Genomic DNA, 15,026 nt, shown 5'->3' with positions numbered 1-15,026 from the left:
CCCCCTGGTCAAACTGAGTGTCCCCAGCTCCTGCCCCTCAGGAGGAGTCCCCCAATCCCTGGTAGTGTCACTTCCAGCCCCTCCTTGCTGCTGGGGACAGCTCTGTGCTCAGCAAGGAGCGCCCATCTCCCAGGAATATCCCAACCTGGCTAATTAGAAACATCCATAGGTAAACTGGAGATATCCTTACTAACAATCGCACTTTCTTTGGCAGGGCACAGGAGCCACCCCTAAACCAAAGGAAGGACAGAGTACTGGCCTGGGTGTGGCAGTCCTGAACCACCAATGTTTCAGGTGAACCCTGCTGAGGACTGAAATCCATTTCTGTGGGGTTTTTCCCCTGTACAAACCCTTCCTTGCTATCCACCCTGCTTTGTTTGTGCCTCAGTTTCCCCAAGGTATGAGGGTAGCATCCCTGTCTTGCTTTTCCTAAAGGAAACAATGAAAAGCAGAGGGTGTTTTTCCTCCCTCTGAAGGTTTGGGTTAATTTGTGATAATGGAAGAAGAAATGTGAGGACTAAGGAGCCTGGTGTGTAGGTTCTGAGGGGTGAAGTTGCTTGGGGAGAAATAATTATCAGTAATTCAGTGTGTTTCATGAGGCAGCTTATGGCTGATTTTCTTCCCTGCCCCAGTGCAGGAGCACCACAGCCCTGGGCTCAGTGAAGACAAGGGTGATGCTCCAGCTGAGTTATTTCTCCTGGAAAAATCCAGCTGCCGTCACCACACTGGGAGTTTTGGCCTCTTCTGCACTAAAGGAGAACCACACTCAGCCTCTTTCCTACAGCTCTGGGCACCATGGAGCACCTTGGGCCACCGGGGATACCCTGATTCAGTGACATGAACACCTGAAAGCCCCCAGGATGTTCTGGGGGCTGGGTGTCCATCCCAGCTCCAGCTGCACCCACATCCCCCTCCCCAGCCAAACCTTCCTGCCTGCCCGCTTGATCAGCCCAGGGAACATCTGAGCTTTTGAAAATAAGGAAGGAAAAGCAGATCTCAAAGCCTGTGCTGGTTGCAAAGCACTAGTGGCACTTCATATATGCAGGGCATATAAATAGACATTTTCTGGCTTTCCCCCCACCTCTGTTTTGATTATGAGCCACTGCAGGGGACTCTGAGCATGCTTTTCTTGGTTCCTATCACAGATACTGTTTCTATCCTGCATTTCCCTAGGCTCCAGGAGCTGCTGGAGTGACTTTCTGCTCGGGCAGCAGCTCCTGCCATGAGCTTGGGACATTGGGAGATCCACATTCTTTCATGGAAAGGGACTGCATGTAAATGTGATGGCAGCTGCGTCTCCAAACACAAGGCCTTCTTTGAGAACCCAAAAAGCACATTTTGAGTCTCAGCTCAGTGACAATGCCCTAATCCAGAGGTTCCCTAATCCTGCTCCTTCATCACGTGTGGGGTATGCGCTGTACAGAATCATATCTATGCTAACAAGCAACAGGAATTGTGCTCCCACAGCTTTAGCTTTATCCAGCCCCATCCTACCCCCTGCACATCACCTGGGGGGACTTGGCATCTTTGGAGGGGTCTCACTGCACCCAGCTTGGAAGGCCAGGATGGCCCAAACCTTTTGGTGCCAAAAGGAGAAGTGCCCTCATCCCTGGGCAGCAGAAGCCACCACCTCCCTCCCTCTGGCCTCAGGAAAAGCTGGAGCCACCAGCTGCCCACACCAGCCACCCCTTCAGAGAAAGGGCTTCGGGGTCAGGGAGTGTTTGGTCACTTCTCATTTTGCTTGGAGGCGATTTCCTTCCCGTTACCTATTGCCAGAGCCCATTATCTATTGCCAGAGACCAAAGCCTGCTGCCAGACTGGTGCTCTGTTCCCTGCTCCAACATTCCCCTTCTCCCTGCTTCCTCCAGGCTTCTCCCTGCCCCACGCTCCCCCTCACCAGGGTTCCCCATCTCTGTCCCCGCGAATGGATGCTGTGCCCCTGGAGTCACAGCTGGGGTGTGCTCTGCCAGATGTGCAAATCCACCCTGCTGCCCCTTTTGCTCAGGGGCTGCGGTTTGGCTGCACTGGGGTGGGAAAGGGAAGAAGGGAGGAGGTGGGGAAGCAGAAGGCGAGGGCAGGCTAAGATTTCTCCCCCAGAAGCTGACTGCATGGAGTGACAAGGTGGCACTGCAGCCCACAAGGTCCAGGGGGACAACCTCAGGAAAAGGTCCTCAAAATGCAACAAGTTTCACAAGGAGCTGAGCCATGGGGATCTCAGGATTCCTCAGGAGCCAGGACAGAGCGGACAACCAGCTCCCTGCTCAGTAGGACCAGCTCAGAACACCCAGCAAAATCATTGCGATTCCCAGTGCTGTATCCCCACTCGAACACAACCCAGCCTCAGGCTCTCCTTTCCCACCTCGATACTGGGATTTGAAGGGCAGGAATTTCAAAGGGGAAAAATGCAAAGGATCCTACAGCAGGTTGCATCCCTGCCGGTGCCTCCAGGCACGGCCGGGATGGAAATAACTGTGCTGTCCTCCTGGCAGCTGAGTGCACACGCACCCAGGCTCAAGGAACACAGCTCCCGCAGAACTCTCAACTCAAAGCCAGCACACCGGGCACATTCCCGAGCATCCCCGAACACCCGGCATGCCACCCGCGGCTGAAGGAAGCCGCGCTCCTCGCCCTGCCCGCATCAGCCTCCCGCCGTGGGGAAAGGCAAACGCAGATGCCTCAAAACGCAACGCTTCAGCGTTCATCCCAGCACCGAAACTCGGCATTTTAAGACGCCGCATTCCAAAAGCTGCAGCTTCCTTTGGGGAAGCCCCGCAGCCGGATATGCTCAGCGCTCCGGCACATCACGAATTGGATACCAAACCACCCAGGAGAGAAGAATTGCTTTAGCAAACTGTTACCTGGATAATTTTCCCGAGCCCCTGTGCTGTTGCCAGGGAAGGATCAGGACTGGCAGAGCCTGAGATCTGTGCACAAGCCACACAAAACCCCTCTGCATCCCTGGCCACCAAACCAGCTCAGCAAAAGTTCCTAAGCACCGATGGAAGCAGAGGAGCCCAGAGTTCCCTTCCTCTGACAAACCGACCGCAACAACTTCGCCTCAGCCACGGGAATATTCGCAAATCGTTTGCAAGGAGATGTATAGAAAATAGACGATGGAGTGGGTGCAGCTTTCAATATATTTGCTCTAGGACATAGTAACAGGCACTAAAGCAAACACGGACAGGGGAATTAGGGCGGGAGCTTCTGCTGGGCTCGTTTTAAATTACAAAGTGCCGAGACAGCCAGGTCTACGCTACACTCTATAGAGTCAAAGGGCTGCCCCCGCGTGCCCCGGGGAACATGCACGCAGCCAGCGGAGGCGTTTCCTACAGCTGCATCGCCTTGTGCCTAGAACGAGCTGGAAATGTCATTGAACAAAACCTAATGGATAAACGGGATCGGAAAAGCACTTCGCGCTGGACTTGTTCTCCCATTTGCAGAGAAAATAAAAGGGAAAAAAAAAAAAAAAGGAAATCGAGTTCAACTTTGCACCTGTCAAATAGAAATCTAATAGGAAAGAGAGCTGTACATGGTCGAAGTCAAGTCCAGGCTCCAGGAACGTCCAGGAGGACAGTTTCAGGTACTGCCCGCGGCTTCCCGGGCTGAGCCAAGCAAACTGCCGAGTCGCGCACCCGGGCCTGGGAGCTTCCCAGCGGGCGTGGGAGCGCCGGGGCTGTGCATGCCAACACCCCGCGGGACCCCGCGGGCACCGCCAGGGGGGAGCGGTACAGCCCGGTGCCCTGCGGGAGCCGCGGGCTCGGAGAGGGCGCGGGAAGGGGGAGCCGCTCCGGAGCCCCGCAGGCCGGTCCCCCCGCTCCGGCGCACCCCAGCGCCCGCCCCGAGGCCGGCTCTCCCCGCAGTGCCGGGGCGAGGCGGGGCCGAGCCGGCTGCCGGGGGCGCGGTCAGAGGCCGGGCGTGCCGGCGCAGCGCGGGTCGGCGTCCTGCTCGTAGCGGTAGTGGTAACCCTCCATCTGGTCGCGGCACGCCTCGCGCAGGTTGTGCAGCCAGCGCTTGATGCCGCGGCGGTTCAGGTAGAGCACCATGAGGAACACAACGCCGATGAGCGCCAGCACGATGCCGAAGAAGACGTAGGAGGCGGTCTCCAGCTCGCCGGGCTCGCCGCCCTCACTGCGGGCGCAGGCCAGCGCCTCGGGCCGCAGGCGCAGCAGCGCCGTGCCGCGCAGCCCCGGCGGCCCCGCGCAGCGCAGGCTCCGCGCGTCGAGCACGCGGGCGGCGGCGGCGCGCAGCCAGGCCAGGAAGGGCCGCAGGCCGCAGTCGCAGCTTAGCGGGTTGGCGCCCAGGCTCAGGCGCAGCCCCCGCAGCTCCGGTGCGTCCAGGCTGCGCAGCTCAGCGGCCGCCAGCCGCCGCAGGGAGTTGTTCCGCAGGTCCAGCTCCTCCAGGCCGGGCGGCAGCAGGGCGGCCGGCAGCGCCTGCAGCGCGTTGCCCGCCAGCTCCAGGCGCTGCAGGCTGAGGTTGCGCATGGCCAGGGAGAGCTGCTCCTCCAGCGGGGCCGCCAGTAGCGCCTGGTTCAGCTGCAGCGTGCGCAGCAGTGGGACCCCGGCGAAGGCGCCGGCGGCCACCGAGAGCAGCGGGTTGTGGCTCAGGTCGAGGGTGCGCAGGGCGGGCAGGCCTTGCAGGGCCATGTCCTCGATGGTGTGGATGTTGTCGTGGCGCAGGCGGAGCAGGCGGAGGTCGTGCAGCGGAAGGGCGGCGAAGGCGGCGCGGGACAGGACGCTCAGGTTGCTGCCGGCGATGCTGAGGTTGTGCACGGCGGCCGGCAGCTCCCTCGGGGGCTCCTCCAGCCTCTCGTAGCGGCACTGCACCAGCTCCGGGGTGGCCACGCAGTAGCAGGCGGAGGGGCAGGCGGCGGGGGCGGCGGCGGGGGGCACGGCCAGCGGCAGCAGGGCGAGCCCCAGCCAGGGCAGCCAGCGCCCGCCGCCCGCCGGCCGCGCCTGCCTGCGGGCCATGCTGCCCGCGCGGGCATGCAGCGCCGGGCCGGGCCGGGCCGGGCCTGGCCGGGCCGGGGGCCGCGGGGGCGTCGCTCCTGCCTCGCCGCAGCCCCCCGGGGCCGATCTGCCTCCGGCTCCGCGCCCGCACACGGCGGCTCTGCCGGCAACGCCGGTCGCGCCGCTGCCCAAATCGGGCCGGGGGGGTGGTGGGGGGTGGGGGGGGGGGGAGTGGAAAGGGAGGAGAGCAAGGAGGAGGAGGAAGAAGAGAAGGGGACAGGCTGGGGCTGCCCGGCGCTGCGCGATGGGCTGGGGAGCGCCGCGGGCGGTGGCCGTCGGGGGAGCCGAGCGGGGCTGGGCTGAGCCGGGCGCGGCACCGAACCCAGCGAGACCCCGGCGCTGCGGGGTCCTGGGGGCTGGACGGGGCTGCCGCGGTCCCCTTGCTATCCGAGGGAAGATTAGGAGACGCCGCGGTCCCCGTCAAGCCCGGGGAGGATTTGGAGGCTGTCCTGGTCCTTTCCCAGTAAGATGGGCGTTGAGGCGTTGCTGCGGGGTGGGAATGGGGGCTGTCATGGGGTCTTGCCACCCCGGGGAGGAGTCAGGGAATTACCTCAGACCTCTTCCATACCAGGGAGGATGTGGGGGGGTTGTCTCAGCTCGCCTCCACCCAGGGAGGATCTAGGGGCTGTCCCACTCTCCTTCCAGCTCTGGTCCCAATTCCCTCAACTTCCCCACAAGCCAGACACCCCGCAGCCTCCCTGAGCATTGCAGGGTTATCTCCCCCTGCTTCCAAGCCTGCTTGGTCCCCACCAGCATCCCGGGTGCTTCCCAGGGCTGGGGGCACAGGGGGGGATCACAAGCCCCTGGGCATGGAGGGTGATGTTGGGGTGGTTTGGGATTTTTGGGTGCTGAAGCAATGCACAGCCAGGGACTGGGAGAGCTGTGTTCAGAGCCAGATGCAACAAAAGTTGGATCCCCTTCAGTGCCTAAATACCTCTGTGGGCCTGAGCTGGGGTCACATTAAATAAACCCCATCCTGAGCACACAGAACCCCAGAAAGGTTTCAGTTGGAATGGACATTGAAGTGTATCTAGTCCCACCTCCTGCCATGGGCAGGGACACCTTCCAGTGTGCCAGAGCCCTGTCCAGCCTGGCTTTGGACACTTCCAGAGATGGGAGTCTCGTAGGTCTTGATTTTTCTCCTCCTCCCTGTCCTTATCTCTTATCCTGACCTTTTCCCCTCTTATTGGGGTTCCTTTCCCCAGAGGCTCTCCTGAATTTTACAGGGACCAGGTAAATTGTGGATGCTGCTATGACTGGGTGGCTTCAGCTGCTGCTGACCACCCTGTGCTGCAGTCCCAGAAATCGGGCAAACTCTGTATTTAAAGTGACAGTGTCTAACAGCAGCCAGAGAAATCAAGGAAGCTTGTAGAAGGGTGGGGGAGAGAAAGGGGCTGGAGAATGTGCTAGATAACTGTGTGCCATCACATATTGAAGTGTGGAGCAGTGGATGAGTGGGGAGAGCCAGGTGTGCAGTGGGTCGTGCTGAGCCAGCACTGCAGCACTCCCAGATGGAGCCTCCTCTCTCCCAAAATTGCACTTTGCAGCCCATTTGTCACATTTAATTGCTATATATAAAGAATTGATAGCACTCTGGAAGACAAGGCAGTGGGTGGGTGAGGTCAGGCCAGGTGAACCAGGTCCTGGCAAGTCTCACCATCCGGGCTGCGAAGATCCCAGCACCTCAGTCCTTCTTTGGGCTCCTCAGACAAGGAGGTGCCACAAGAAAAGGCAGGCAGCTTCCCTCCTGATCCAAAATCCATAAAACACAGCAGCTGAGGGACATTAGAGGTTGTGGGAGAGCATGAGGCTCTCTGCAGCTGACCCCTTTGACTTTGTAGGGTGGAGATGCTCCAAGGTTTGGAGGGGAAGGGTGTTCCAGGGCCATGCTGCGGCAGGGCGACTTTGGGGATATGGGGGCTCTTGCCTGGTGGCACCATGGTGACTTCCTTACCTGCTGCAAACACCCTGGACTTCTCCAGGGATGGCTGGGGGTGGTGAAGCCGCAGCATCCAGCTCAGCAGAGCTGTGAGCCTTTGGGGAGCCGGGGCTGTGCCAGTGTGTGCAGCAGTTCCCGAGGTCCCAGCATCCACCACTAGGCTGATGTTACTCATTCCAGGCTGACAGTGGTCATGCTGGAACCTGGAGCCCTTCAAACACACTGTGTACAGGCCTTCAAACCCCTGACAGGCTTGGATCAATTTGAGAGCCTCCTCCACCATCCCCCCTGACCATAATTCTGCATTTGAAGCAGCATTGAAGACTTCCTGTGGTTAAAGGCCGGGAGATTGCTATGTCTCAGGATGAGATTAGGTCAGGCTGATGTGATTTGTTCCTACAATTCCATACAGACTGTTATTCATTGCCTTGTTATCTTCTGGATGCTTCCAAGGAGAATTGATTCCTTGTGCCATGTCTTTGGTAACTGCTGTCAGGCCACCTGCTCTGTGACATTGCTTCTCTTTCCCCCTCATCAGTGGTGGCCCAGGTTATTTTTGCACCCTGGGGATGTGCAGGCACAGCTCTGGTTCCTCTCCCACCGTGTTCCACACTGGTGTTTTTTTTTTTTTTTTTTTTTTTTTTTTTTTTTTTTTCTGCTGGTGCTGCTCTTGGAACAAAAAGACAGTGAATGCTTTGGCTGGTTCCTTCTAGTGGTAGAGGGCATAGTTCCTTCCCTCTCCATCCCTCTCTGTTTCCTGCTGCCGCAAACTGAGGCTGAGGGCTCTCCTCATCCTCCTCTGGGCAGAGAATGGATGGAGAGCAGCCCTGAGGAGAAGGACCTGGGGGGTTGTTGTGGTTTGACATGGAAAAATAATTTTCTCGGAAGGAAGAGGTCAATTTGGATATTGACCAATTGAAGGTGGACACGCCTCTGAGAACACAGAGCGGTTAAAAGCAGAATTCCCAGGAGAACTCACTCTCTTTTTGGTTCCAGTCAGCGTGCAGTGCAGGACTCTCCCCTGCCCGGCCGTGGCTGGGTGGGGAGGGGAAGGCCCATGGCCTGACTGAGGTAGGCCCAAGGGTGGAGGGACTGGAACCGGGCTGGCCCCTGCAAACGGAAGGGTGGAGAAATCTGGGATGTCTCCGTTCCCCTCAGAGTCTCTCTCTCTCTCTCTCTCTCTCTCTCTCTCTCTCTCCCTCTCCCCCCCTCAAGAGACAGCGGCAGTTTTATCAGCAGTTCACCGTGGGGAAGAAGAGCTGGGGGGGGCCACAAGGTGCCCAGCTGCCTGTGGGAGTCGGAGAATCTGGGCATCGAGCCATCCCTGGGAGTCGGGACTTTTAACCCTTCCTGAGAAATGAAAGCTTTGTGAAATTTTTCTCCTCCTCGGTTTGAAAGAGAGGAAGAGAGACAGCTTGGACCCTGGGATGTTAGAAGGAGAAATTCTAGATGGGGGGGATGATGGAGTGGCTTTTGGCTGGACTTTTTCCTTGGTAGCCATAGACTGAACCAATCTTCTCCTCCAAGAGAGACTGTATTTTAGGAGGATGCCAGTGAGCCAAAGAGACCTGCTTCAGCTGGGAAAAGACAGAAGTGGAGCAAACAGAGGAAAGTTAGGGGGTTTGTGGTGGTGCCCCCTGTCCTCAAAGAAGAAGAAGAGAAGAAGATCTCTTCTTGGACCCTCAGCCCCAGGGGAAAACGGGTGGGGACTGTGGTCCCAAAAAATGAAACACTGAACTGTTGTTTTTTCCCCTCTCGGCAGGGCATCCTTGAAAGGAAAAATCCTGAAAGCAGTGTGTCCATCCATGCATTGGTGGTGAGAGCACTGTGCATGGAAAGAAGGGTCACCATGGCAAACTTTTTCTCTGGGCGGTACCATGTGTGACATGGAAACACATGATGTGGCAGCTGTCTTTCTTGGGGGGTCTGTGGTACAGAAGAGACTCCTCTCTCCCTCGATGGACTGGGTATTGATTGTCTGGAGGGTGGAAACCTGATTGGGGTCCAGATTGTGTCTCGCTGTGGTTTGTTGGAGTTGGGTGGTGGGAGGAGGAATGCTTTGCAAGGTTTTCATTTTGATCTTTGTGTGGTTTTTTTTTTCCCTTTCTTTTTTCTTTTATAGTAGTAGCTTAATAAAGTTTTTTTTTCCTATTAAGCTTGGGGCTGCTTTGCTCTGTTCTTGATTGCATTTCACAGCATTCAATAGAGAGATTGCATTTTCATGGGGGCACTGGCATTGTGCCAGTGTCAAACCATGACAGGGGTGTTGGTGGGTAAAAACTGCACATGCTCCAGCCCAGAAACCCTGGGCTGATCCCACAGCCTGGACAGCGGGAAGGGGGGATTCTGCCCCTTTGCCCAGGTGAGACCCCACCTGCAGAGCTGCCCCAGCCCTGGGGACTTGGCAGCAGGACCTGGAGCTGCTGGAGAGAGCCCAGAGGAATCCATGGAGCTGCTCCAGGGCTGGAGCCAGGCTGGGAGAGCTGGGGGTGCTCACCTGGAGAGGAGAAGGATCCAGAGAGGGCAAAGGGGCTCCAGGAGAGCTGGAGAGGGACTGGGGACAAGGCATGGAGGGACAGGACAAGGGGAATGGACTCAGACTGACAGAGTAGGTTTAGATTTGATATTAGGAAGGAATTCCTGTCTGTGAGGGTGGGCAGGCCCTGGCACAGGATGCCCAGAGCAGCTGTGGATGCCCCTGTATCCCTGAAGTGTCCAAAGCCAGGTTGGACAGGGCTTGGAGCAGCCTGGGACAGTGGAAGGTGTCCCTGCCAGCACTGCAGCATTTGAACCCAGCCATTAACCTTTGCTCAGCCAATGCTGGCAGCAGCATCCCTTTAATAACCTACACCTGTGACACTGGAACTACTCATTTCCCTGCAGGAGCATGCTTGGAAAAATGCTGGAAAATAATAATTTTTTTATGTTTCCCACATAAAACTGTTGGAAATTACATTCCTTTCACTTAAAAATAACTCTTCCGCCTGTGTTTGCAGAGGTTTGGCACTGAAGTCCTGGTTTTGCCTTGTCCCAGGTGATTTCTTTCCCTCCCTTTCTCACACCCTCTTGGGATTACAAAAGGTTTAGTAAAAATATGCTTTTAAGCCAAGACGGGAGAGTCCCCAGGCACAGGAAAATGGAGGCTAATTCACAGATTTTGTGTCTTGCTCCAGGGATGTTGCTGGGGCTGGAGGTCAGTCTGGACCTGCCTGGTCCCATGGCCAACCTGTTTCCCTGTGACCTGGCAGAAATTGCCTTCCCCAGCACCAGCAGATAAAAAGTGGGAAATAAAAGCCTGACCAGACGGGGCTGACAAAAGCAGATGGGGACAGCATGTCGCTGTGGGTTGTGGCTGGCCATGGTTATCCCTGCAGGAAGAGCTCATCCCTGGGATTGGCAGAGGTCCACTGCTGGCTGGATGCTCCACACCGCCTCCTTTTCCCTCTCCACAGCTCCCATGTCCGTGTGTCCCAGCTGGCAGCAGCCAGGTCCCATCTGTCACTTAGGGAACGGGGTGGCTCCTTTTGGTAGCGCAGGCACCATCAGTGCCACTGCTGCAGCCACACTAATGGATTCCTCGAGCTAATCCAGGGAGCTGGCTGGAACTGAGCCGCCTGGTGCGTATTTTCAGATGCTATTGAGGCTTTTGCATTTAAACATTAGAGACTGGCAAAGGCAGCTGCAGGTGGGCAGGACCAGGGCACTTCTCCTCGTAGGCACAGCCCTACGGAGCCGGGAGCTGCTTCCTGCAGAGCGGTGGAGGGGACAGGGGAAGGCAGTGAATCAGCAACCCCCTGGGTGACCTGGGGTTACCAGGGTGTTTTTCCAGCCTAAATAAGTGGAACCCTGCAGTGCTGGCCTGTGCTGCTTTCCCTGGGCACCAGGGTGCCCAAAGCCAGGCTTGGCTTTGCTGTGTCCAGGGCCCAAGGGAGAGAACACCACTCCAGCCCAGCAGGGAAACAACAAATCCCTCATGCAAAGCCACAGGATCCAGGAGGGGAGGGAGGGATGGCCCCTCTGGAGCGGCAGGGCTGGGTGCAGAGCCCAGGGGTGTATAACTGCTCTGTTCAAACCACAGCATCCGAAGGAGAGGGCACCCTCTCCCCAGCCACCCGCAGAGCCCTGTGTGTGCTGGTAATGCTCTATAAATACATTAGCAATAAATAATGGATAACCTGCATGGGCATTAAAGTGTAAACAGGAGGTGAAGGGCTCTCTCCCATTACCGGTCCCCCGAGAGCCACGCGCATCCCTCTCTCTAAGTCTGCCTTGATGCTACTCCAACTATAGAGCCCTTAGTCACAGCAGTGACAATATCATAGATCAGTGCTCCAGAGTTGGCAAAAACAAGCTAAAAATAGTCTGGAGGGCAGAATCTTCCTCCCAATGGCCTGCTGGATTTGCCTGCGTCAGCATTTTTGCCTGTGATACTCCTCTGCCTGCATGGGGTGACCCTCCCAAGGAGTCAGAATCTTCTCCCTGGCACACAGCTGGGGAATGCCCCTGATCTGGGAGGTTTTATCCCCCTCGGATGCAGCTGAAGTGTTGAGCCATGCCAGCTGGATATGGTCCCCAAAAGTCACTGCCCTGTGGCTGAAGGTGGCCCGTTCCCAGGCTGGGGGAGAGTGTCCCCATCACCATGGTGCCCATGCCCACAGATGGTCCCAAGGGATGGCATGGACACCCATGCCATGTGCAGAGAGACAAGGGGATTAAATGAATTTATGGATGTGACATGGGATCATCTTGGGAGGAGACTTGTGCTGGGAGTTGAAGGAGGAACTCATCAGAGTCAGGCAGGGTTTGCACAGAAAGGGGGTCCCATTCTGCTTCCAAAGGGTCCTCAACCCCAAATAAAAGCAAACCTACCTGGTACCAGCCATTAATGATATATCCCAGGGTCCACCATCCTCCTGGAGAGGAGAATAGGACTTGGAAAACCAGCTGGCTGCTCTCCTCCTGCAGCCTCACTCTGCCAGAGCGGGCATTAATTCATCACCTGGCTGCAAACAGCTCAGGAGCGGCTCTGCCTCAGGAGAGAGGAAAGAGGTGAGCCCTTCATCTGCCCAGCTTTCCCGGGAGCCTCACATGGAGCCACGGAGATGGGAGCTGGGAGCTGTGCCAGGTTTGGGCTCAGGCTGAGACAGTGAAAATTTAACAGGGTAGAAATCCATTTGGATTTAAGTGAAATGTGCTGCTTTGAGCTTGCTAAATACGCTGTTTAGTGTGGTAACTGCAGCACTAGCAAAACTACCTCAGCTAAGGAGAAAGAATGCAAATTTCCACACTAAAAAGATAAGAAATAAGAAAGACTCCTCAGACCTTGAAACAGACAGGGCAGAGTGACCCACGAGTTCTTTCTCTACTTTCTGACAAAAACTGAGTACAAGAATAATTAGCTGTAAGTGTAACATGAAATCAGCATAATGCATATGTATGAACCTATTGTGAAATTCTATGCATATAGAAATGAGTCAGGGTAATAAAAAAAGATTGGGAATTCTCAGGGGTGCTCATGTCCATTGAAGGGCAATGAGTCCCCACATGTGTCCAGTGCTGTGAATAAACATTCCCTACAAATCTTTATTGGAATTGTAGGGTTTGATTTTTCATCCGCGTTTCAAGGCACTGGCAAATCTGGTGTGTCACAGTCTGCTTGGGCTCCTTCTTCTGCAAGGGGCTCTTTAAGGTCCCTTCTGACCCAAAACATTCTGGGATTTGTGGTTTTGAGCTGCTAAATCAGAAGAAAAACATCCCCATAAAATGTCATGCGCATTGTATTTCCTGGGTCTCCCCCAGCCATCTCCAACACCAGGGCCAGCCTGCAATGGCAAGAGTGTATCTGTTTAATAAGACAACCTAGGCCATGAAGATACATTCCAAAAGGATAATAAACGGTCTTGCTGGAGTGCAGGGAACATGCACCTTTGTCCATCACTGATCCCCCTCTCCCACCCTCCTCCCTGAGCCCTTCATCAGGCCTGTTTATCTTCCTGCATTTCTTTGGAGAGCTGCTATTTCCTACTTTTCAGGGTTCAAGTCTGCTGGCAGAGTAGAAGGCGCAGGTTGAGGGTGCTGAGGAGAGGCTGTGCAGGATGGCAGTGGAGCCCATGGGGGGCTGCCCCAGGGTCCACTCAGGACTGAGCTTTATTCCCAGGTGGTGGCTGGTGCAGAGCTGCTTGAGCATCCCAAATTCTCCAGCCAAGTGGAAGCCAAGGGGGTGATGCAGTCAGAGAGCAGGCAGCTGATGGGTTGCTGAGCTCCCTCCACAACTCCAGCATGTGCTTCCCTGGGTATTTTTCACTGCCAGCCAGCTGAGCTCATCACTACACTGAGCAAATGGAAAAATATAAATTTCCCCAATCTTGGAACTGGGGGATGGTCACAATCACTCACACTGAAGCTGGCAATTAATAATGGATATCTGACAAATTACAAGCTCACCTGGAACAGTGCACCGCACCTGGAGAATATTAAACTAACGCTCACAGACGCCCTGAGCTTGGAGCTGTGAAGTCCTGGTTTTGATGCCTGATGGCAGAGCTGAACTCAGAGCTCCTCCTGTGGTGGAAGGTGAGGGCAAGACAGAGAATTCCTCAGCGAATTTCTGTCCTCCAGCTGCTGAAGCACTGTGATAGGACCTGGTTTTGCATTATTCAGGTGACATAAATAATCTCCTGAGTCTAGAGGGGAAAAAAAAGGGCAGGAATGGCCTTGCCAAAGCTCCTTTTTGCAGAGGTGACGGTGTGACCCGCAGCAGTCCCAGTCCTTCTCTGGACAGGGCCTGGGAAAATGTGGTCATGTGCAAAGAAGAGCATGAGGTGTGGGTATCCCACAGTCCCCAAAACCCTACATTATAACTCAGCCTTTTTTCCTCATCTCCCTTGGGCAACAGCCCTTTCATGGGGTTTGAGTCTACTTGGGGAGGGTGCGTGTGCAGCATCCAGCAACTCCTCCGCAGGAACCTGGCCCCAGCAGGGAGCTTTGTGGTGAATTCTTCCTGAATCCTTGAAGAACTGAAAACTCCCACGGACTGGTGGTGATTTCTGAGTCATGATGGAGCTCACTGGGATGTTTTGAAGTCCTGCCCGCAGAGGGGATGCTCAGGGGGAGAAGCAGAGGCCGGTGCTCAGCAGGATTATAAATAACTTGCTGTGGGGACCTTCCAGCTTCCCTGCTGTGGCACGGCCATAAATAGTGTGCTTTGGGAAGCACTGGTGCATTAGTGAGGGCTGTAAAGCACTGGGGCCTTGGCTGGGCACTGCTGCCTGAAACAGCAGTAAAAGCCCAGCCAGAAAAATGCATCCCATTTTCTTTTATAAACCACAGCAATCTGCTGGCTCAAAGTGCACTTGAGGAGATTGATGAACTAAAGCCCAAAATGAGCAAAAGACCTCCAAAGCTTCCTGAGGCTGGGCTGAGGCAGAGCCTTGGATCCTCTCCCTGTGCTTCTCCTTGCACTGAGAGGCTTTCCTCTGCCACCCTGGGCAGGGCAACACAGGTGGCACCTGAGCAGAGTGCTCAGCCAGAAGTCTTGCAGAAGAAAATGCAGACAAGGCAGGTGATAACATCTGGCAAATGATCCTTCTCTAATTTCTGTTTTATGGTAGCTGGATGTCTGGTGTATAAAACCCCAACAAGCTTCATCAAGGTAGCAGTGAAATCTTGTGAGAAGCAAAGAGCTGCTCTGAGGTTGCTGTGTGGTGGAGGGGGGGGCAAGGAGAGCTCCCAGATTATGACTTTTCAAAGGCATTTTCTGAGTCACCTTCCTGGGGATCAGCCCTGGGAACTGAGGGAGATGTTACCTGTGCAGGGCCATTACACCAGGGAGGGCAGGTACCTCTTAGCAGCCCCAAAGAGCTCCCCAAATGCTGGGCTTAGAGGAGAGGTTTTTGTAAAAAAACACTACATGGAGAAGGCTTTAGGGGTGAACAAGCCTGGTGCGGTCCTGTCCAGAGTTGTTATTAATTTCAGAGCTGCTGGAAGCTCTTGACTCTGGTGATGCCTCATGGGACCAACTGGCCCAGGAGCAGAGCCAGCTCCATCCTCAGCCAGCGGCTGTTGCATGCAGGGAATGGGAG

The 15,026-nt window shown here is 55.7% G+C and overlaps 1 protein-coding gene across 1 annotated transcript; it reads right to left on the bottom strand.

The window, feature by feature from the left end:
* Positions 1-3,119: 3,119 nt before the first annotated feature.
* Positions 3,120-7,498, bottom strand: TPBGL (trophoblast glycoprotein like). The gene has a single exon (XM_085569858.1). It carries the CDS (start codon positions 4,965-4,967, stop codon positions 3,903-3,905), a length of 1,065 nt encoding a protein of 354 aa, XP_085425984.1. The 5' UTR covers positions 4,968-7,498; the 3' UTR covers positions 3,120-3,902.
* Between the last annotated feature and the right edge of the window lie 7,528 nt (positions 7,499-15,026).

This window comes from Lonchura striata, chromosome 1 (assembly GCF_050655825.1).
Source record: "Lonchura striata isolate lonStrDom1 chromosome 1, ASM5065582v1, whole genome shotgun sequence".
NCBI lineage: Eukaryota > Metazoa > Chordata > Aves > Passeriformes > Estrildidae > Lonchura > Lonchura striata.
The sequence above is the reverse complement of the archived record's forward strand: the minus strand, read 5'-3'. Positions and strand labels throughout refer to the sequence as shown.